This window comes from Muscardinus avellanarius, assembly GCF_963383645.1.
Source record: "Muscardinus avellanarius genome assembly, chromosome: 1".
NCBI lineage: Eukaryota > Metazoa > Chordata > Mammalia > Rodentia > Gliridae > Muscardinus > Muscardinus avellanarius.
The window spans coordinates 233,986,934-234,009,918 of record NC_137786.1 but is presented as its reverse complement, the minus strand read 5'-3'; the positions used below and the strand labels follow the sequence as shown (position 1 = coordinate 234,009,918).

At 60.6% G+C, this 22,985-nt stretch overlaps 1 protein-coding gene across 2 annotated transcripts; it reads right to left on the bottom strand.

The window, feature by feature from the left end:
* Positions 1–3,001: 3,001 nt before the first annotated feature.
* On the bottom strand, positions 3,002–21,452 carry GRK2 (G protein-coupled receptor kinase 2; the record flags this gene model as incomplete). 2 transcript variants are annotated; one of them, XM_080707325.1, is made up of 21 exons in its annotated part: positions 3,002–3,166; positions 3,235–3,348; positions 3,470–3,606; positions 3,730–3,892; positions 4,103–4,198; positions 4,272–4,338; positions 5,343–5,443; positions 5,663–5,729; positions 5,875–5,982; positions 6,049–6,143; positions 6,332–6,462; positions 6,534–6,612; positions 6,682–6,781; positions 6,955–7,046; positions 7,144–7,195; positions 7,785–7,846; positions 7,936–8,010; positions 8,098–8,199; positions 8,312–8,385; positions 9,726–9,802; positions 21,340–21,452. In XM_080707325.1, 21 exons carry the CDS (start codon positions 21,450–21,452, stop codon positions 3,002–3,004), a joined length of 2,070 nt encoding a protein of 689 aa, XP_080563451.1. The 2 variants fall into 2 exon arrangements, with proteins under 2 accessions (XP_080563451.1, XP_080563452.1); XM_080707326.1 differs by lacking the exon at positions 4,103–4,198.
* Between the last annotated feature and the right edge of the window lie 1,533 nt (positions 21,453–22,985).

Genomic DNA, 22,985 nt, shown 5'->3' with positions numbered 1-22,985 from the left:
CTGGCCTACACCTCAGAGGCTGTCTGGACACACTCCCCAGTCCTTTTATATTACTTACTAATTTTGTGTGTATGTGGTACTGGGGATGGAACCCAGGGACATTCTACCTCCGAGCTATACCCCCTGCCCTATTTTTTATTCTTTATTTTGAAATGGTCTAAGTTGTGAAGGACCTCATTAAGTAGCTGAGGCTGTGAACAGCGATCCTCTAGTCTGTCTCAGCCTCCCAAATGCTGGGATTACAAGTGTGGGCCACCACACCTGGCTTTCATTTTTTTTTTATTATTTACTTATTTTTTGTGGTACTGGAGGTGGAACTCAGCAGCTTTTCTACCTCCAGGCTATATTCCCAGACCTATTTTATACTCTATTTGGAAACAGGGTCTAAGTTGCTGAGAGCCTCACTAAGTAGCTGAGGCTGGCTTCAAACCTGTGCAATCCTCCTGTCTCAGCCTCCCAAGCCTGGGGATTACAAGTGTGTGCCACCACGCCCAGCTTTTCATTTTCATTTTTAAACGGGATCTCACTAAGTCACTACGCGCTGGCCTCGAGCCTGCAGTCCTCCTGTCTCAGCCTTCCAAGTGTTGGGTATCCCTCAATCTTCCAGGGCTCCTTCTCACCATCTTGATCCTCCAGTCAGGAGTCTCCCTGGTCGAGAGCCTGCTGCTCCACCATCGCCCGGATACCACCTCCAGGACATCTCTTGCCAGAGTGTCCCGCCAGTGTCCGAGGGCCAATCCGCGTGCTTTACCCTCTTCCTCAGGCCCACTCTCCGCTCTCCTCTGAGGTCCTGCCTCTTTGGTACTGGGGACTGAACCCAGGAGTGTTCTACCTCTGAGCTATACCCCCAGCCTTTTTATTTTTTGGCAGTACTGGCAATGGGGCCCAGGGGGATTCTACCTACTCTACCTTTACGTCCTCAGTCCTATTTTTTGTTCTTTATTTTGAAACAGGGTCTCACTGAGTTGCAGAGGGCCTCACTAAGTAGTAGCTGAGGCTGTCCGCAAACTACGACCCTCCTGCCTCAGCCTCTCAAATGCTGGGATAAGTGCACCACCACACCCGGCTCTTTTATTCTTTATTTTGAAACAGGGTCTCACTGAGTTGCTAAAGTAGCTGAGGGTGTCTGGGAACAAATCCTCTGGTCTCTGCCTCCTGAATGCTGGGATTACAAACTGTACCACAACGCCCAGCTCCCAGCCCTTTTTAATTTTTGATACAGGGTCTTGCTAAGTTACTTACACTGGGCTTGAACCTGCGATCTTCCAGTGTCAGCCGCACTCGTGATTCCCCTCTTCTCCCCAAGCCTGGCCCTTTTCTCCTGGGCTGTGTTCGTCCACCCGGCCTCTCGTCTTCCTCTGGCCTCCCCGTCGTGAGGCCGTCTCTTCCCTGGTCTAGAAGCCCGTCTGAGCCCGTGCCCTGCTCCTGCCCCTGCGTTTCTTCAAGCCTCCTGCAGACAGTGACTGCTCACTCACTCAGAGGCAGCTCTCATGACGCCATAGCCTTCAAAGGCTTCCCAGAGCCAAGCCAAGTCCACTCTGCACTCACCAAACACTCTGGGCCGTGCTGGGCTCAGCCTGGCATTGCAGCACCCACAGGCCCGGTTCTGTCCATTGCACTTTGCTGAGCCCGGCCCCCCTGAGCCTCAGAAATGTCCTGTCCCTTCATCCCGGGCTGGGAACAGGGCCCCGGGGAAAGAAAGCTGGCCCAGGGAGGTGAGAGGCCTGCGGCAGAGTAGCCTGTGTCCACTGTGCGTGCGAGCCGCTGATATGCAAGGGCAGGTCAGGACAGCAGAGCTGGCTGTCAGTCCCAGTGACCCTGGACGTGGACCCACGGGCACCCACCTCTTACCTGGGCAGTGGCAGGAGATCCCATCTTCTCCCAGGGGAGGGTTGCCCACTGGCAGAGTGGGCAGGGAGAGCTGGCTGGGCCCGGTGAGGGGTGTGGAGTCCCCCAGCCCTGGTGTGCGACCCTCCCCGTCACACTCCAGCCCAGTAGAGGCTGACACATGGTCAGCAGACACAAAGAGCCCGAGACACACAAGGTCAGGCACCATTTTTTATAAAAACGCATAGTATCATTTTCCACTCTTTAAAATCACATTCAAAAATCGGCAAAGAAACGCCCCAGGAGTGAGTAGACAGGAGGGGGGCAGCCGACCCAGCCCTGGGGGGGACGGCGCGACACCACAGGGCGGCCGACTGGCACGAGGGGGCATGCGGCGGGCGGTGGCACCGGGCGGCGGGTCGTGGGCGGTGGGGCTGGGCAGCGGGTGGGGAGGGCATCCCCGGCTGGCCCGCGCTGTGCTGCCCGCCCGCCAGGGCCAGTCTGCTGTGGCCCTAGGGAGGCCTCACCAGCCCGGGGTCAGGGACCTGGCAGCCAGGCTAGGCCAGTGTGGCCCAATCCTCAGTGGCCTTTGTGTGGTCCTGGGCCGGGCACTTGGCAGGAGGAAGGGAGGGGCTGCGGGGAGGGCCAGCAGCTGCTGCCCACCCACGCCACCCTCCCACTGAGCCCGCAGTGTCCGAGGGGGGTGGCCAGTGACACGGGGCTTTCCTGATCGGGGGCCCAGGAGCCTCTCCCTTCCAATGGCTCCGTCCCTCTGCTGCAGGGGGCTGTGGCGGGAAAGTTCAAGTAGTACCCCCATGCCAGCACCCCTGGGCCGGGATGCCCGGCCGCCCAGCCATGCGGTGGGCAGAGCACGGCCCCAGGGCCCGAGGTGGCACAGCTCCTGTGGCGTGGCCTCTCCGGGGAGGGCCGCTCCCCACAGGAAGACGCTGGGGGCCGGTGGCCCTGGGGCCGGGGCGAGGGGCACTGGGTGGCAGCTGGGGTGGCACAGCAGGAGCCGAGGCAAGCGGGCCCCTCCCTGGGGGCCGGGCCAGGCTGGGGCCACAGGAGATCACAATAATTACAAAATAAAACCTTTTCCGCTTTGCGGGAAAACAAATAATAAAAATTCGACAAAATAAATTAGAGGTTTATAAAAGGCGGCGGCGGCGGCGGGTCAGAGGCCGTTGGCGCTGCCGCGCTGCACCAGCGGCACCTTGCTCAGCTCCACCACCGGCGAGCGCGGCTTGTTCTTCATCTTGGGCACCCGCTGCACCAGCTGCTGGGCCTCGCGGTAGGCGTCGCGCAGCTCCTTCTTCCACTGCACCAGCTCGGGGTCGCTCTGCAAGGCCGGCGTCAGCGTGCGCCCGCCCCGCCCGCCCGCCCGCCCGCCCCGCCCGGCATACTCACGTCGCACTGCAGGACGAACTGCTTGCCGCCTCGGATCTTGAGGAGGAGGCACTTGCGCTCCTTGATCTGCGTCTCCTCCACCGACTGGATCTCCTCCATGGTCAGCAGGCTCTGCTGCGGGGCGGGCGGGCGGTGAGGGCCGGCCCCGCCCCACCTGACCCCGCCCCCGGCCCGGGCCCCGCCCCCACCGTGGCCCCGCCCCCGGCCCGGGCCCCGCCCCTGGCCAGGTCCTTACCGGGGCCTCGCCCTCGCCCCGCCACTCCAGCCGGTTGGGGAACAGGTAGAAGTACCGCCGTTGCCACTGGGTCAGGAAGGGGTTGCCCATCTTGGACATGTAGCCGTGCATGATACAGTCCTTGCCCAGCGCGTAGTCTGACCCAGAAGGAGAGGCGCGGGCTGAGCCAGGCTCGGCGCACCGCAGCCCCGGGGTCGCCGCTCCTAGCCCGGCCCAGGCCTGCTGGCTCAGCGCGGTGCCCGCGGCCGGCCGGCCCTCACCTTCCTCGTGGCCCAGCTGCTTGTTTTTGGCTTTCTTGCGGGCCTCCAGCCGGTCCGTCTCGGCATTGATGGTGTCAAAGACAGTCTCCGCCACCTCCTGCTGCCACCGCTCGGAGATGGTGAGGGGGAAGTTGCGGTAGAGCTCCTGGTCGCTGTCCAGTAACTTTCCCAGGAGGACGGGCAGAGGCGTGCGGGTGGACAGAGGTGCCGGACAATCATCAGCCTGCGCCTGCCCAGGCCCCCGGGGCCCGCACAGGTATGGGCCGGTCCAATCACCTCCCGGTAGATTTGGGGGGAAGTGGCCTGCAGCGCACAGGGGGCTCCCGGGCGAGAGGAGGAGGAGGAGCCCACCCAGGCGCCCCAGGCTCAGTACCTTGATCCCTTTCGTGTCCTCCTCATCGAAGGAGCCTATGTCAAAGGCATCGGCTGCGTTCACCTCCCCCCTCGGGGGGATCAGCGGGGGCGGGTACTGCAGCGGAGGGGAGGGGCGTCAGCACGGGAGGGGCTGCAGGGCGCCCCACCCCAGCCTCCCTGGATGTTACCTTCTGTAAGAAGACCATTTGCCAGTCCAGCGAGCGGAAGAAGGGGCTCTCCTTCACCTCCTGAGCCCTGTGGGGAGATGCCCGTCATCTGGGCTCCCAACTGCCCAGGTCCAGCTAATTCCAGGCTGTGGGGTCAGGCCGCCCAGGCTCAACTCCAGTTCAGCCACTTTCTGGTTTTGTGAACTTGCGGAAGTTCCTGAACCCTGAGCTTGTATCCTCGTCTCTCTCTCTCTCTTTTTCTATTTTTGTGGCCCTTGGGATGGAACCCAGAGGCCTGCTACCTCTGAGCTACACCCCTTGCCCTATTTTGCTGCTGTTTTGAGACAGGGTCTCACTCGGTTGATGAGTCTCACTACTTGCTAAGGTTGGCTATGAACCTGCGATCCTCCTGTCTCAGCCTCCCAAGCACTGGGATTACAGGCGAGCAACATCATGCCCGGCTCTGTGTTCTCATCTCTGAGGCTGGAGAACAGCAGTTCCCACATCCTGGCATTGTGGGAAGTATTGGTAATCTTGCAACACCCTGCCCAGCACTTAGGATGTTCAATAAACATAAAAGCTGCTATTATCACCACCATTGTTTATGCTCTCGGGGCCCCGGAAGCTGGCACTTCGTCGCTTATGCGGCCCAGCTCCGGCTCCGAGCCCGGGTAGCCCTTGCACCCTGAGGACTTTGGATGGGGCTGGCTGTGACCTCACTTTTTCCTCTGTGTGTGGTACTGGGGACTGAACCCAGGGGCATTCTACCTCTGAGCTACACCCCCATTCCTGTTTTACTTTATTTTTTACTTTGAAATAGGGTCTTGCTAAATTGTGGAAGGCCTAAATTGCTGAAGCTGTCCTTGAACCTGCAATCCTCCTGTCTCAGCCTCCCAAGAACCGTGATTACAAGTGTGTGCCACCACCCCTGGCTCTGACCTCACTTGTGAGCTCCTCAAAAGAAGTTGGGGCCACGGAGGGGGACCTGCTGATGAGACTTGGTGCTCGTTCTCGGGGGAAAGCAGGGCCGGGACAGGTTGCCCAGCACCCACAGCAGAGCCCCACAGTGCACGCTGCGTGGCCGGCACCTACCCGCGGCCCAGGCAGCCGAGCCTCCGGTTGACATCCCGCTGCAGCAGACCTTCCAGCAGAGAGCGGAGCTCAGGGGAGAAGGAGTCGGGCAGCTCCACAGCCTTTGGGGAGGAGGAGCGGGGTGTTGCCGGGGCTGAGAGGTCCTGTCCCAGCTCAGGGTCAGGAAGATCAGGGCTGACCGGCCCCAGCAAGTGTGAGCTCTGAGCACTCAGAGGGTGAGAGCCGCCTCCGGCAGAGGGGCCCGCAGCAGAGGTCTCTGCCAGTTAGCGAGCGCCGAGCACCACGGCCAGCAGCAGCGGGACCCCAGGCCCCTCACTCACCATCGTCAACGTCATTCGGTCGATCTCATGCTTGTCTTTGGTCTTGTGCTGCCGGAAAGGACTGTGCCTAGGCAGAGAGGCCAGGACCAAGGTCAAAGACCAAGAATGGGGGAAAGGAGCCGGGTGGCGCGGGCCCTCCCTGCTACCTGGACTGGGCTAGAGTCGGGCCCACATGCCGCCCCGGCCCTGCCGCCGCCCCGGAAGCCACTCACCCCCGCAGCAGCTTGAAGAGCATACAGCCCAGAGAGAACCAGTCGGCGCTGCTGTCGTAGGCCACGCCCTTCTGCAGGACCTCGGGGGCCATGTACCCGTGGGTGCCCCTGTGGGAGCGAGAGGCCATGAGCGGGGGCGGTGGGGGCCGGGGGGCGGGGGGGCGGGGCACTCACACGCTGGCATGGGGCTTCTTCTTGGAGAAATCGCAGGCCAGGCCCAGGTCCGAGATGCGCACGTGGCCATGTTCGTCCAGGAGGATGTTGGCGGGCTGTGGGGGAAGCCGGTGAGCCACTCCCGGCCAGCCAGCGCCCCGCTGTCTTCACTGCACAGGAGTACTGGTGTCTGGGGACACGGCCCCGGGAGGGGGTCTTCCCCTTTCTTCCCAAATCAAAACCAGAACCCAGCAAGTGGCTGGGTGGGCGGGAGCCGGGGTGCCGGGAGGGCGGGGCGGCGCACCTTCAGGTCCCTGTAGACCACGAAGCGGCTGTGCATGTGTTCTAGGCCCAGGATGATCTCCGCCGCGTAGAAGCGCATGTCGGCCTCAGAGAAGACCCCGTGCTGGGACAGGTGGTAGTGCAGATCCCCACCTGAGGGGGGCGCTCAGCTTTCTGCCCGGCCTGGCCCGCCCGCCCCACCCTCGGGCCGGCCCCACACTCACCGTTCATGAGATCCAGGATGAAGCTGAGCTTGTCTGGCGTGTGGAAGGCGTACGACATGCACACGATGAAGGGGCAGTCCTGGGGGAGCGGGTGGTCAGCGGAGCCGCCCCAGCCGCCCGCCCGGGCCGCCCCAGGGCCGGCGCTCACCCCGGTGCTGACGAGGGACAGCATGATGCGCTCGTTCAGGGCCAGCGTCTCCCCCTGCTTCATCTTGATGCGCTTCTTGTCCAGACACTTCATGGCGTACCTGCAGGTGGGGAGGGCGGGCGGCTGCGGTCCACACCCGGGGCCGGGCTGCCCGTTCAGGGCCAAGCCTGGGACACCGATCCCCGTCACACGCTTCCCTGGGCCTGCCGGGCCCGGCCAGTGACCCGGCCCCGCTCTCAGGTGCCCCCCATGCCAGCCAAGCAGGGCACTCACATCTTGCCCGTGTCGGCTTTCCGGCACCCGTAGACCTCGCCGAAGCCGCCGCGCCCGATGATGCGGTGCACGCTGAAGTCGTTCATGGTTAGCTGCAGGGCCACCACAGCCGCGTCACCGGCTGCCGGCCTCCCACGCCCCCCGGCCCCGCCTCCCGCGTCCCCGGCCCCGCCGCTGCCCGCCACTCACGTGGATGTTGAGCTCCACGTTCTTCCACTGGCAGAAGCGCGTGAACCTGTCGCTGTAAGGGAGCCGGATCCAGGCTCAGGCGGGCCGCAGAGGCCAGGCTGCCTGCCCCACCCTGCCGTCCCCAGGGTCCTGGCAGGGAAAGGCCCAGCCGCACAAGCCTGCCCCACAGGCCTTGCAGCAGCCACTCGCTGTGGCTCCTGCGAGGTCAGATAAGCTTGGAGGAGCTCTGCTGTCTCGGCCGGCTCCCCACCACCGCGCCGCCATGGCTTACCCTGTGGCTGCTGACAGACCCCAACCACACAGTTCTGCTCATTCCTTGCAAAGCCACTGACCCCACAGCCCAGCAGCTATGCCCAAAAGACACCGCTCCCGACGCCCGCCTGCAACTGCCTGCACCCCCAAATGACTGGCCTCTCTCGTGCCCAGCCTGGCCACCACTCCGCCCAGATGGGCTAGCAGGTCCTGGACAGTCCCTGGTGCAGGAAGTACCCAGGAGGTCTGGGGACAGGCTGGGCACACAGTGCCGACAAGGGCGGTGGGAGAAGCCCGGATGAGCTCTGGGTGATGCCCACAGCAGGCCACCTGTCCCCTCTTCAGAGTGGCTTCTTCCCCTTCCTGTCCCACGGCAGCCCCCAACTCACCTCTCGATGAATTTCTGGAACACATCCCCTCGGAGGTTCTGACAGATCTCCTCGATGTATGGCTACAGAGGGGGCAGGAAGTGGGTGGCTGAGCCTTGGACCATGGCCGCCCACGCCGGGGGACCCTGGCAGGGCGGGGGCCAGCACGCACCTGGAAGAGATCCGGGGGCACCTGCTTCTTCACCAGGTGGCCTTGGACGTGCTCGGTGGCGCTCTTCGAGAAGGGCTGGGGAGGACAGGGTGGCTGTGAGTGCTCCCGGGCCCGCCCTCCCTCCCGGCGCGTGGGTCAGGGGGACGAGCACTGGCCCCTCACATGTGAGCAGGCCAGCAGCTCCTTCATAATGTAGGCATCGAAGATCTCGCGGCTGCGGGCCACGCGCTCCTCTTCCGTCTCCAGCTTCTCGTACTTCTTGATCTGGAAGGCGAAACCCACAGGTGGCCTTTGGCCTGCAGGCCAGATGCCAGGCGTCTTGGGGACCGAGCAAAGCTGTCCGCGGCGGCCCCACACGGGCCGGGCCCTGCCTCACCTCCTCGTAGAACTCCACCAGGGGCTTGGCCTCGTCCAGGTGGTTTATGCAGAAGTCTCGGAAGAGCAGGTACCCTGGAAGTGAGCGTTTGGGGCCACTGAGCCTCAGCCTCTCGGGGCTCTCCCCGTCCCAGGTGGGCTGGGGCCCTGGGAGGACTGGGTGGGGCGGCCCAGCCTGGAGCCTCTTGGATTTGGGTGGGACCCCTGTGTTCCTCAGAGAATCCATTGGCTCCTGGTGACTGGTGAGGCCCAGGGGCCGGCTCTGGCCCCAGGAGCGCCAGGCGGGCTCACACGCAGGCCCTGCGCCTCCTTGGGGAGGTGACATCCACACCAGCTGGCCACGCAGGCGAGGGAACCTCTGGGGGAACCTCTGAGGCCTGGCCTCCATAGGAGCTGGCTCCAAGGGAGGCCCCGCCTGCCCCCCCATGCCTGGCTGATTCTCACAGCAGCCCTGACAGGGAGGGTGTGCCCAGTTGGGGAAACTGAGGCTTGTATGGCCTGTGGCTGGAGGGTAGGGCCTCTGCGCAGGGCAGGGGACGGAAGAGGCACAGCAGCTGCGGGGAGGGCGCAGCAGTGTAATGACACAGGCGGCTGGTTTGGGCTAGTGGCTTCCCGCTACAGCGCGCCTTTTAGCACAGCGCCTTGAAGTAACCTGAGAACAGGGCTTGGGAAGGCAGAGGCCTCGCTCCATTCGGCCTTCCCTGTCAGTCCTGGGCGGTGCACTCCAGTGCTCCTCCCAGATGAGGACAGACTTGGGCTCAGAGAGGTGAAGGAACTTGCCCAAGTCACAGGCTGGGACCCAAACTGTGCTTCCTGGCACAGCAGCTCCCCAAGCCGACCTCCATTGCCCATCCCACTGGCCACTCCCAGATCCTGTTCTCTGAAAGGCCGAATCAGAATCAGAGCCCCGTGTGGCTGGAGCCGCCTCCCTGGGGCTACCCCAGGCTTGGCCTCTGGGCTGGGCACAGGGGCGGACTGCACGCACACGCAGCTTCCAAGACAAGGCACACCAGGCCCAGGAGGAAGGTCGGAGGCCCAGGAGGCGGGCCCAGCAGACCACAGCTGGGCAGGCGCCACAGGAAGGGCTCCGCCTCTTCCTGTCAGTTCTACCAACGGCCCCGGCGGCTGCGGCTGAGCCAAGGGGAAACTGCAACTCTCAAAAACAAAAACCCCAAAGGAGGAACTTCCCAGGCGGCCACGAGAGGCCGGGCCCCCACCCCCACCCCCCCACGGGGCTCCCGGCGCTGGCGGCCAGGGGCGGGGAGTGCGGGCCACAGCTCAATTGGGAGCAGCCCCTGAAGCCACCAGGGGTCCTGAGCAGATGGGAGAGGAACAGGCCCAGTCATTGGGGTGGGTGGTCAGAAGCCAGCCTCCTGGGGCCCCCCTGCCTAGGCCGTGGGGCCCACGGCACTCACCCAACTTCTGGGAGAAGATCTTCTCAAAGGTCACCTCCCCCCGGTCCTCCAGGTACTTCTGCATCACGCTGCGGATACTGTGTGGCAAAGCGGGCGCCATGAGCACAGGCCTGGGAGCCCTGCCCATATGCCCCGGCCGAGGCCCTGCTGGAGCAGGCGCCCCAATGGGCCTTTTCCCTTATCCCGACCACAGGTGATATACCACATGGGCACAGGAAGCCTGTGTCTGGCCCAAGGGCCAGGGTGGCCAGCAGGTGGCTTCTCCCAGAAGCCCACCATCCACAGAAGTTCCAGTGCCACGATGTGCTGGTTTGAGGGACTTGGCCAAGTCCCCAAAGCCAGGGCTTATTCACCAGTGTGTGAGCAGACGAGCAAGCATGGTGTGTGTGCACAATGGCAAATTATTTGGCCATGAAAAGGAAAGAGGCATTGGCTCAGGCCACAGGGTTGAACCTCTAAAGCATTATGCCAAGTGGGCGTGGTGGTGCCCGCTTGTAATCCCAGCATTCGGGAGGCTGAGACAGGAGGATCACAGGTGCACAGCAGCCTCAGCTACTTAGTGAGGCCCTCTGCAACTTAGTGAGACCCTGTTTCAAAATAAAGAATAAAAAATAGGGCAGGAGGTGTATCATGAAGGTAGAATGACCCTGGATTCCATCCCTAGTATCAGGCGTGTGCGTGCATGCATGCACGTGCGCGCGCGCGCGCACACACACACACACACACAGACACACACACACACACACATACACACACACACACACACGCAAATAAAAAATAGGGCTAGGGGTATAGCTCAGAGGTAGAGTGCCCCTGGGTTCAATCCCTAGGATTTGGGCAAGGGGGGGATTCATTTTATATTGTATAAATTGTATCTCAACTTAAAAGTAGTAAAGAGCTGGGTGTGGTGGCACATGCTTGTAATCCTAGAACTTGGGAGGCTGTAATAAGAGGACCACAGGTTTGAAGCCAGTCTCAGCTACTTAGTGAGGCCCTCCCCAACTTAGTGAGACCCTCTTTTAAAATTAAAAAAAAAAGATAGGTGTAGCTGGGCATGGTGGTGCAGGCTTATAATCCCAGCTTTTGGGAGAATGAGACAGGATGATCCAGGTTCAAGGACAGTCTCAGTTCAAGGACAGTCTCAGTTACTTAGGCCCTTTGCAACTCAGTGAGACCCTATTTCAAAATAAAGAATAAGGCTGGGCGTGGTGGTGCACACTTATAATTCCAGCCTTTGGGAGGCGGATACCAGAGGATCATGGTTCATGGACAGCCTCAGCTACTTAGTGAGGTTCCTTGCAACTTAGTGAGACCCTGTTTCAAAAATAAAGAATAAAAAATTAGGACTGGGGGTGTAACTCAGAGGTAAAATGCCCCTGGTTCCATCCCTAGTACCGAAAATAAATAAATAAATAAATAAATAAATAAAATAGGGCTGAAGGTGTAGCTCGGAGATAGGATGACCCTGGGTTCCATCCCCAGTACCACAATAAATAAATAAATAAATAATAAATAAATAAATAAATAGCTGGGTATAGTGGTGCATGCTTGTAACTGCAGCATATGGGAGATTGAAACAGGATAGTGGTTTATGGACAGCCTCAGCTACTTAGTGAGGCCCTCTGCAACTTAGTGAGACCCTGTTTCAGAATAAAGAATAAAAAATAGGGCTGGGGTGTAGGAGGTAGAATGCCCCTGGGTTCCATCCCCAGTACCGCAAAAAAATTTTTTTAATTAAAAAAATTAAAAATAGCCGGGCTTGGTGCCACATGCTTATTATCTCAGCATTTGGGAGGCTGAGACAGGAGGATCGTGGTTCGAAGACAGCCTCAGCTACTTAGTGAGGTCCCTTGAAACTCAGTGAGACCCTGTTTCAAAATAAAGAATAAAAATATAGGGCTGGGGATGTCGCTTGAAGGTAGAATGCCTCTGGGTTCCATCCCTAGTACAGCAAATAAATAAATAAACAAACAAACAAATAGGGATAGACGTATATCTCAGAGTTAGAATGCCCCTGGGTTCAATTCCCAGTACCACAATAAAATAATAAAAATAAAAACAGTAAGAAAAAAAAAAAAGCCAAGCCATAGTTCATGTCTGCCCAATATTTGGATAAAAAGTAACACCCGCCCTGGGTTGTGTGCTGGGCTGCTGGTAAGGGGCTGGCCATCTCAGACCCTGAAACCAATCCCCACCCTCACTTTTCTTATCCTGATTCTTAAGAAGCAAGGCCTTCAGGGCCACAGCAGGCTGCATGTGTGTGTGCAGCCCAGCCTGGTCAGCCTGGCCTCAGAGCCAGCTGTGGTCACACTTGGCCCTCACTAGCTAGAGCTCTGGTAACACAATGGAGCACCGAGGCAGGCTGGAACCCAGCTGGGCCACCTGCAGGCCTCCGGGGGAGACAAGCTGCTGAGGATTCGGGGCTCTGTGCTTGGCAGGGCCTGGCCCTCCAGCCTCCTGGTGGCCCTGCCCTGGGAGCCCAGCATGGAAGTCACCAGACTTGAGTAGTCAAGTATCAGGGACAGCCGAGGCCCTGCACACAGCACGTGACACCTGCCCTGCTAGGCGTGCGGTGTGGGTCTGACCCCAGCCAGCACGTGCCAAGCCTCGCTGGCCATGCTTGGCGAGAGGCTGAGGGGCGGAGGCGCTGTGGGTGGTGGGAGCGGAACCTCGCTGGGTTCCTCAAGTACAAACAGGATGTCACCAGGTGATGGGGCCCAGGCAGGTGGGGGGAGATGGGGACAGCTACCCAGGGAGAGCACGCCCGAAGGACTGGAAGGACGGTGGGGCTTCAGTGCCAGGCAGACTCCAGAGCCAGAGGCACAGACCACGATGGGCCACCAAGCCAGAGACCCCATGGGCCACCATGGCTGGAGACCCAGGCAGAAGAAAGGAGAGAGGTGGGTGGGCAGGAGGAGGCCGGGGAGCCTGCACCCTCCCCCCTCGGCCCCCTCCCACAGGCCCTGTCACCATGTGTAAGGGCTGCCATGGAAGGCGGGCTTCTGGGTTTGGGGCCTGGGGCCCTGGAGCATAGAGCTCCAGTGAGAAGGGGTCGTGAGGAGAGCCGGCTCCAGGGTGGGGACCCCACCCTGCCCAGGGTCCTCGGCCAGAGCCTTCCTCAGGAAAGGCCATACAAGATAACACGCAGCGCAGTTGTAAGCACAATCCCAAAGCCGTGACCCCTCGGTGGTCCCCGCCCCTGGAGGCTGGAGACACCATGACCTCCTCCCAGCCTCTTCCCGAGGCAGGCTCCGACAGGAAGTAGGACCCGATGGTCAGGACTGGCCTTGGTGACCCTGTGCTCCCATCCTGTGACTCTCTCCAGCTGAGAAAAGAGGAGCTGTCACCCGGGCCCAGACTGCTCTCAGTCTGTAAACTGCAGCCGTGCTGACACGCCCTCCCCTCCCGGGGCCACAAACAAGCCCAGATCACCAGCCACCATCAGTGACATGGTGGGACACACCGGGACTCAGGAGCTGACAAGAGAAACCAAATCTCACGGGCTTCACATACAGCAAGAGCTTTGTAGAAGTCGGATCAACTGAGAAAGACCTGGCACCTGCCCTCGGGGCTGTAGACTACAGGCCTGGGCTGGGAGGCTAGAGGCCCAGTTGTCCAGCGATCTGGGTTTGGCAGGTGCCGGAGGCCCCGAGAGCCCTGGCAGCAGGCCTCAGGGTGCAGAACCTTTGAGGCCAGGCGCTTGGATCTCACCTGGAAGGGGGTCCAAAAAGGTGGAACCCTCATCAACCCTTGGTTCAGCTCTGGGCACTCTGCTCTGCACCCGATTCGTGTTTTGGAACATTTTGGTCCACAGGGGAAGGGATGAAAAGTGGTAAAGAAGGGGAAAATACCATGAAATGTCAATCTCCTATGGCAGTGGAGGGTCAGGCGGGATGTACAGACAGGTAAACACAAACGACAAGCAAAGCAATTCCAGCTGCAGGGAACCCTGCCAGGCGCTGGACTCGGCCTCAGGAAGGGGAGATTCGGGGCTCAGTGGGGAGCCCTCCTGAGCCCCAACTGGCTTCCTGAGAACCAGCAAAACTGGTGCCAGCATGGCAGAGCCCATCAGGAGCCAGGAAGCAGCCACTGCACTTCCCACCACGTGCTCATAGAGGCTGATAGCTGGACGTGCAAAGGCCCGCATGGGGAAACGCACTGGTACAAGACTCGGCCTGCGATGGCCAGGGGGACCTGCTATGCAGGACCTCGGGCTTTCCTTGGGGCTCTGCTGTGACCCAGGCCCCAGGACGGAGGCAGCCCCGCCCCTCAGAAGCTGCGCGCCTGGGCATGGCCACAGCATTCTTCCTAGCCCGCAGCACTTCATTTTCTTCCTTAAAAAGAAAAAAAGCCTTTTTAAAATAAAATAAACACCCCCCCAACCCAAACGCAAGGACAGGCTTGAGCAGAGTCCTTGAATGCAAGGCCCCCAAAGTGGCAGTTTTAGGGCTTCCTGTCTATTCCTGCAGGGCTGGTGGCCAAGGAAATGGGCAGATTAGAGACAGATCGTCCCCAGGGGTGGGCTTCAGGGGTAAGCTTCCGCAGGTGGCAAGCCCAGGCTGCTGCAGGAGGCGGGCTGTCTCCTGGGCGGGGTCAGCTCCATCCCCAGCTCCTGTTCTCTGATGCTGGCAGCCTGGAGAGGCATCCCTCCTTCCTAGGTCAACAAGCCCACGTCTCCAGGGCTCTCAAGAGCCATGGACCCTTGAGACCATAAATGCCTGATTTCCCCCAGACAGGGGTTCCCTAAGACTCCCGATCATTTGTGGAGTAGCATCAGAGCACCCAGGACTCCAAGCCTGGGCTCCAACCCCTCTCCCCTCTCCCTGCCTGGGAGGTCAAGGCTTTAAATGTCCAGTTTCCTTCTTTGCAAAATGAGGATGTCAGGGCACTGCTGAGCCGCCACCGCGAGCTGCATTCAGAAGGCCTGAGAGGACGGAGCACGGGTGCCTCTGAGGGGCCTGGCTTGCGGGGCTGCTGTCAGCGTGCAGCGGCTTCCCAGGCCCCGGGACTGAGCTGCTCGGGCCCAGCTCCCCGGCCTCCAGAGCTCACTAACAGCCTGTGCCACTCCTTCTAGAGACCACATGCTAACTGGTCTTGTTTAGTCTCTGTTCCACACGTGCTAGGTTGTCAGAGGAAGGGGCTGTGTCCAGGGAACCTCCTGGCAGCCAAGCGCCGGCCAGAGCTGGGCCCATGGGCAGGAGCTGAGCTGAACCAGTAGCTGCCACTCCCCTATTTTTTTTGGTACTGGGGATTGAACCTAGGGGTTTTCTACCCCTATTTCTATTTTATTTTTATTGTGAGACAGGGTCCTGTTAAGTTGTGGAAGGTCTTGCTAGGTTGAACCTCTCAAGCACTGGGGTCACAGGCACGCGTCTCCACAGCCCGTTCACCCCTCGTGATCTTAAGTCATTCTCCTGAGGGCCCTCACCTGCCCTGCCACAGGACCCAGGGCACCGTGGCAGAGGTGTCCAGGAGGCCCAGCCACAGGAGAGAGCTGCCCGCTCCCCGTTTGCAGCACCCCACAGCTAGGGTGCCCCCACGGCGCTGGGAGCAGACCTGGTCTGACACTGGGGGAAACTTCCAGCACCTTCTAGCACCGCGAGGTTCAGGAGAGTGAGCCCCACACCCTGTGGTGGGGTGGCCCAGCACGTTGGTCTGGGCCGTCACAGGGGCCCCTGCTCAGGGCTGGGGACAGCAGCTGTGTGGACTGGAGGGACCTGTAGGAGCCAGAGGCAAATATGCCCTTTTTTTTGTGTGTGTGTGTGGTACTGGGGGTGGAACCCGGAGGCTTTCTACCTCCAGGCTACACTCCCAGACCTATTTTATACTTTATTTGGAAACAGGGTCTCACTAAGTTGCTGAGAGCCTCACTAAGTAGCTGAGGCTGGCTTCAAACCTGTGCGATCCTCCTGTCTCAGCCTCCCAAGCACAGGGATAACAAGCGTGTGCCACCACGCCCGGCATACGCCCATTTTTTAAAACCAAGGCTGGAAAAGCTGACTGGGCCATAAAGGCCCACAGTGAGTTTGTAGCAAAGAAAACACCTCAACCATCCCTGAGCCATGCCCCACAGAGTCCACAGGAGTCAGGGGAGCGCGGGGCGCAGGGTCTCTGAGGAGGCCCCGCTGTATCCCCTCCACTCCCACGGGGGGGGGGGCAAGAAGCAGCTGCCTCCCTCTCAGAGCCTGCCCCTCTCAGAGCCTGCCGCTGGGGCAGGCCAGGGGCTTGTTCTGATGCTCTTCCTGTCACACTGGCTGATGCTGTGACTACCCAGGGCAGTACATGCCGGCCCCGGGCTTCCAGGCTGGTGGGTTTGCGGCAGCCAAGCTCTGGGAGACGCCGGTTAACAAGCCGGTGGCTGCAGCTGAGGCGCTCGCTCGCTCTCCTGTGGCATTTCAGGAGACCTGGCGCAGAGGTGGCAGCCGCAGGAGGAGGTCCCCTGGGGCTTCTTATTAATATTTCTCAATGACTTTCCCTGGGGCCCACAGCGTCCTCAGAGCCCAAGGACGGGGCCACGACTGAGTGGCAAAACCACCCCTGACCACCAAGTCCTTGGCAGGTCCCCCCTCGGTCAAGGGGAAAGGCCAGCTGGCCTGCACACGTGAGCCCAGGAACCCCCGGGAGCCGACTCCTGCGCTCCCCTGCAGGATGCCCGGGAAGAGGCGCTTCTTGTGTGTGGGTGTGGGCACTGGAGACAGAACCCAGGGGCATCCTACTTCCTAGCTACACCCCCAGCCCTATTTTTTATTCTTTATTTTGAAATAGGGTCTCACTGTGTTGCAAAAGGCCTCACTAAGTAGTAGCTGAGGCTGTCTTCAAACCGCGATCCTCCTGTCTCAGCCTCCCAAATGCTGGGATCACAAGTGTGTGCCACCACGCCGGGCCCCCAAGCCCTATTTCAATTTTATTTTGAAACAAGGTCTCACTAGGTTGATGAGCGTCTTGCTACTTGCTGAGGCTGTCCTCAAACCTGGGATCCTCCAGTCTCAGCTTCCCAAGCACTAGGATCACAGGCGTGCGCCACCACGCCTGGCTTGGGGAAGACGTGCTCTGATGTCTCAAACTCAACACCTGCGCCCTGCGCCTTACTGCTGACACAGACACCGCCACCCGCCACCAGCATGCTCCAAGAATGAACTTCCAGAGTGCCCTGCCCTGCAGTGCTGGGAGGGGGTCGTCCCCAGGGCAAGCCAGGCCAGCTTCCAGAGCCCCACTGCCCCACCCACGGTCCTGCCAGAACACCCACTTCTGCGGCACCGGCGCCGCTGCCCTTTGTAGCGGTAGGCAGCAATGCAGAGACAAGATGCTGTTTTAGAAAAGAGCTGCAGCCAAAGCCCTCACTTTTAGGATCTCATTTAAGACAGACTCAAAATAACCCGAGCGTAACTTAGACCAGAGGAGGAAACGGATGGACATTCGGAGCCAATGGGAGGGGCCCCAGGGAGAAAAGGCAGGTATGATGGGAGCTGCGCGGACCCTCAGGGACCCCCAGGGTTCCTGGTGCCGCTGTGCTGTTTGTTCCCCATAGCCTGGAAGCAAAAGCAGGGGCGTGCAGCCTGCCCGGGGCTCACCCTCTGCACAGGGATGAGCGCAGCGAGCCTGCACCTGCTGTCACTGGCAATTTACTACTAGGATTGACCGAGTTCACGGGATGCATCATTTCCAGGTTGCCACCGGTGCTCGGATGCCGCCCTGTAACCTCCCGCTCTCTTCAAATGCATACCCAGGAACAGCGGGTAAGCCAAGACTTAATGGCAAGCCCACGAAGCCCCCGTGCTCTGGAAAGGAGGACAGATGGGAGAAGGCATCCCAGAGACCCATTCCTGGGAAATGCAGCGGCTTCAAATGCCCCGAGGGAGAGACTGCCGAAAAGATAATCTTGCTTTCCGGGGTGGGAGGGGGAGCGTGCTGCTACTGGAGTGGAAAGTTCTGGGGAGAGGATAAAGGCGGCGGCGGCAGGCTTTCTGCTGCTGATGGAGAAGTGGAGGGAGGAAGGAGGGCACAAGCCCTTCCTGCACCCCTTCCCCCACGAATGGCGGCAGGAAGTCCTGGCTGCGAGGAGGGTGAACAGGAACCACGCAGCAGCAGAAGCGGTGGAGGAAGAGTGGCTGGGTCTGGGGAGCCGGGAAGCTAGAAGGGGCGGGCGGAGGAAGCTGGGTGGGGGAGGGACTGGGAAATAGCCAGGGAAATGAGGCTGCAGGAGGCACAGCTCCCTCCCGCAGCCGCCTGCCGCTGCCGCGGTCACCTGGGAGGGCAGGGGCACCTCCGGGGACCGCCCAGGCAGGGCTCCTCAGCCAGGAGCCCAGAGATTAATTACATGAGGCCTCAGTGGTCATATTAAGCAAATGATGATAATTACAAGCCTGCTGTGGCGGCGGCTGCCAGGAAGGGGAGGCGGCAGCTCCTTCAGGGGAGGCCAGACCACTGACCCAGAACCCCGGAGGGGCGCGGCGAGGTGGTCAGTGAAGGGCAGCCCCGTCACTTTAGTGAGGGGGAAACTGAGGCAGGCCAGGGTGAGGGACCTGCCTCGGTCCCCTACGGGTGCTGGAAGGAGATGAGGAGCAAGCTGTACTGTCTTCCAGCTACACCACACGGCCTCCCAGGAGAAGGTCGGGAAAGGGGTCTGTTTCCTTGGATTCCACGGGTGACAGAAGGGGAGGCCCCTGTGCCAAGTCAAGGTGGCACTACGCCCAACTGCTCCTGTTCCCCAGCCCTGGGAAATCAGGCCTGTGACGCCAGCCACAGCTCCTGGCCAAGCCATAAGCTGAAGCACCAGCCACGCAGTGGCCACCAAGACCCACCACCCACGGCTGGGAAGGATTCCCCCCAGCGTCCTCTCGACCCTGACCTCGTGAGTGGGGGACACAGGATCCTGCGCCTGCCGGGACCTTGGCACAGAACTGACCCTCTGAGCGGGGTTCTCCATTTCAGCCATCCAGGAAGGGACTGGCCTTGTAAGCTGGGGCAGCGCCAACCCTTCGGCTTCTAGACCACCACAGGGCCACAGCTCCCCAGACAAGGGCTGCTGCAGGCCCATCCCACAGTGGACGCACCAGAGCAGAGGTGCGCGGGGTGGGTGCAGGAGACACACGGCAAGGGAGGAGCACCAGCCGGGCCCCCGAGCCCCGAGTTCCAATCCCAGGTCTCCTCTGTGGCCAGCAGCAGTCCCCTCTCCTCTATGCCTTAAGGACTTCGACTACAAGAGGAGAATACAGCCGGGCGTGGTGGCGCACACTTGTCATCCCAGCATTCGGGAGGCTGAGACAGGAGGATCGCGGTTTGCGGCCAGCCTCAGCTACTTAGTGAGGCCCTCTGCAACTCAGTGAGACCCTGTTTCAAAATAAAGAATAAAAAAATAGGGCTGAGGGTGTAGCTCAGAGGTAGAATGCCCCTGGGTCCCATCCCCAGTACCGCTCATAAATAAATAAATAATGAAATAGTGAAGTAAAAGGGGAGAATACAGCAGCAACACACGCCTGTGATCCTGACACTTGCGGGGCTGAGACAGTAGGACTTAGCGAGACCTGGCTTCAAAATAAAAGATAAAAAGGGTTGGGTGTACAGCTCAGATCAGAAGTAGAATGGCCCAGGTTCACTCCCAACACCAACAAGGAAAAGAAAGGGGGAGGGGGAGGGGACAATACTATCTACTGGGCCTGTTTCTCACAGTTGTGAAAAGGATAAAATTCAGTAAAAGGCCGACTGAGCAGCACGGCGGGGGCCACCGTGAGACACAGTCATAATCGCCTTCCGGGGGGAGGCGCCTGACAGAGGGTGTGCAAAGCGCCCTGCCCCGCCAAGGGTGGCCGGCTCTCTGGCACGGGAGGCCTTAGCACTCAGCACGCTCCGTGTTGCACGCTCTGGGCCACTCACGCATGTGGGCAGCTTGTTCAATGTCGTGCTGCTGAGGGTGACCCTGTAGGAACCCTGTGACACCTGCCGTTCTCCCAAAGCTCGCAGCCTAGCCTGCCTCCTTCCTGCCCAGCACGAGAAGGGACATCCCTAAGTGCTGGTATTTCTTTTCTTTTTCTTTGCCATACTGGGGATCGATCCCAGGGGCATTCTACCTCTGAGCTACACCGCCAGCCCTACTTTTTATTCTTAATTTTGAAACAGGGGCTCACTGAGTTGCAAAGGGCCTCACTAAGTAGCTGAGGCTGGCTGTGAACCGCGATCCTCTTGTCTCGGTCTCCCAGGTTCTGGGATGACAAGTGTGCGCCACCACGCCCGGCTCGGTCCTGATATTTCTTGAGCAACTACTACAGGCAAGGCCATGCCTTGCCAACTTCACAGGTTGCTTTTTGGCTCAACTGAGATGACAGATGTCAAAATAAATAATGAATTATTCTAATTTCCATTCTCATTCCTATCACATAATCGCCACCACGGACGCAGGGAAAGAGGAGCGGCTCCTTTCTCAGGGTTCTAACACACCTGCAGAGCCAACCCGAGGTGGGGCCGTTGGGAGCGATGCATTGTGGGGAGAGGCTACCCACATGCAGAGAGTTCCAGCGAAGGCCCTGCCTCGCACTTTGCAGAGATCCCACCTGCAGGAGACCGCTGCTCCGCCACCGAGGATTAACTCCTTCAAGACTTTGCCCTTTCTAAACTCATGTTTGTCCTAACCGTTGCTGCTCTTAGGACAGCCCCAGCGGACAGTCTGGTTCCTGTTTTGAGAAATCTGATTGCAAATGTCTTGGGGGGGGGAGGTGGGGGGGGCAACGGCCGTTTTAAAATGCAGACTAATTTTCCTCTCCTGGGCCTGGTACTCAGTCAACCCGAAACCCAGTGAGCAGGCATGGGGGTGGGGGGGAGAGCCAGACAGGGCACCCCCTGCAGCTGCCAGCCTGTTTCAGAGGCTGAGGACAGCAGAGCCACAGCCCTTATTCCTTATTTCCTACGGTTCACACACGGTTCACATTTCACAGATGTGAAAATCAAGGCCCAGAAACAGGAAGGGACTTGCCTGAAGTTCCATGATAAGATCATGAGCGGCGGGCACGGGCCCAGTCCCCTGCCCGCTGGGAGGGGCAGCAGCGAGCCACCCGGGGCATGCCCGCGGAGCTGCTGGGACTGGCCTGGCGGCTGTCACCGGGGTGGTGGTGGTGGTGGGCACATCTGCTCTCACAGATGCGGGACATGCAGGCCGGGGCTCGGGCCAGAGCAGTGGACAAAACGTAGATCGGGAAGCCTGGCATCGCCTTGGGAGGCTTGGGTCACAAATGGGGCAGGTCGTTCGTTTCTGGGGCTCCGGTTCCACGGCACAAAACCACACCTGTCCTACCCGGCGCTGGGCTGCAGCTCACAATGCCAGGGCGCGCTCCTCATCCTATCGGCCATAAAACCGGGGCCAAGCCGGAGCCGCCGCGGCCGCTGTCAGCTTCCACCGCGACCCCTCCGCAGCTTAAACTTTGCAGCCAGGCGCGACGACTCGGGCCGTCCTGCGGGGCGGGCCGCCGTCCACCGCTGCAGGTGCGCGGAGGCCCCGGCCCGGAGCCCCCGGCCGGGCTCCCCGCCCGACAGGCGAAGGGGCGCCGCACCCCCAGCTCAGCGCCCGCCGGGGGCGGCGGGGCCGGAGGTTCGCGGCCCGCCCGGGCGCGCGGCGGGGGCTCACCTGGGCTCGGGCAGCAGGATCTTCTTGCTGGCGCGCGCGGCCGGCGTGGCCTTGCTCTTCTCCATGGCCATCAGGTAGCTCACGTCGGCCAGCACCGCCTCCAGGTCGGCCATCTTGGCGGCGGCGGCGCTCTGCTCCCGCCGCCGCGCTCGGCTCCCGCTCGCTGGCCCGCCGCCGCCGCCGCCGCTCCGCGCCTCGGCCTCGGCCGCGCTCACAGGCGCCGCCGCCCCATGGCCGCCCGGCCGGCCGCGGCTCCGCTCCGCTCCCGCCGGGACTGCAGTCGGGGCGCCGCCGCCGCCGCCGCCGCCGCCGCCGCCCGCGCCCCGGAGCCGCCGCCGCCTCCGGCCCCGCCTGCCGCGCACAGCGCCAGCGAGCCGGGACCGGCCGGCCGGCGAGGCGCCCCCTGCCGGCGGCGCGGGGACCTGCACCGCGCACAGCGCCAGCGAGCCGGGGCGGCCGGCCGGCGAGGCGCCCCCTGCCGGCGGCGCGGGGACCTGCACCGCGCACAGCGCCAGCGAGCCGGGACCGGCCAGCCGGCGAGGCGCCCCCTGCCGGCGGCGCGGGGATCTGCACGCGGCCGGCCCGCGCCCGCGCAGACCTGGCCCGGATGGGGTGGCCACGGGGTACACTGAGCGGTACCTCGGCGTCAGAGCTCAGGACGGACCCGAGCCTTGGATCGCACGCCCTAATTGTTACCCTGGGCCCCACAGGCCCCGACCTGCTGCCTGCTGGACCCCGGAGGACAGCGCCGACTTGACTCGGATGTTGGACTGGACCACCACCTCAGCTCATACACCACACCCAGACTCTACACTGACCCCGGCGTGGATTACAATCCCAAACAACCCAGGCTGCCAACAGGACCCAGGACCCAGACTTTATTATTTTATGTTTTTGTGGTGCTGGGGATGGAACCCAGGGGCATTCTACATCTGAGCTACACCAAGCCCTATTTTTTATTCTTTATTTTGAAACAGGTCTCACTGAGTTGCACAGGGCCTCGCTAAGTAGCTGAGGCTGGCTCTAAACCACAATCCTCCTGTCTCAGCCTCCTGAATGCTGGGATACAAATGTATGCTACCACATCTAGCTCCTATGTTTTTATTCTTTATTCTGAAATAGTGTCTCACTAAGTTGCAGAGGGCCTCACTAAGTAGCTGAGGCTAGCTGCGCCTGCCTCAGCCTCCCAAGTACTGGGATTACAAGAGTGCACCACCACACCCAGCTGGATCCAAACTTTATTTTTATTTATTTATAATTTTTTTTGCGGGTCTGGGGATGGAACCCAGGGACATTCAACCTCCGAGCTACACCCCCTGCCCTATTTTTTATTCTTTATTTTGAAACAGGGTCTAACTAAGTTGCGGAGGACTTAAGTAGCTAAGGCTGTCCGCGAACCACGATCTTCAGGTCTCAGCCTCTCAAATGCTGGTATTACAAGCGTGGGCAATCATGCTCAGCCTTGGATCCAAACTTTAGACCACAACCTTGATCTATTCTGATTACTAGTCCAACCTCAATTCCAACCTCAAACCCAGACCATGACCCTGAACTTGGTGTCAGGTCCCAGACCTGATGTGGACCATCAACTCCAATCCAGAGTCCTAGACCCAGCACCCAGAGCCCTGGACAGCTAACCTGGGACA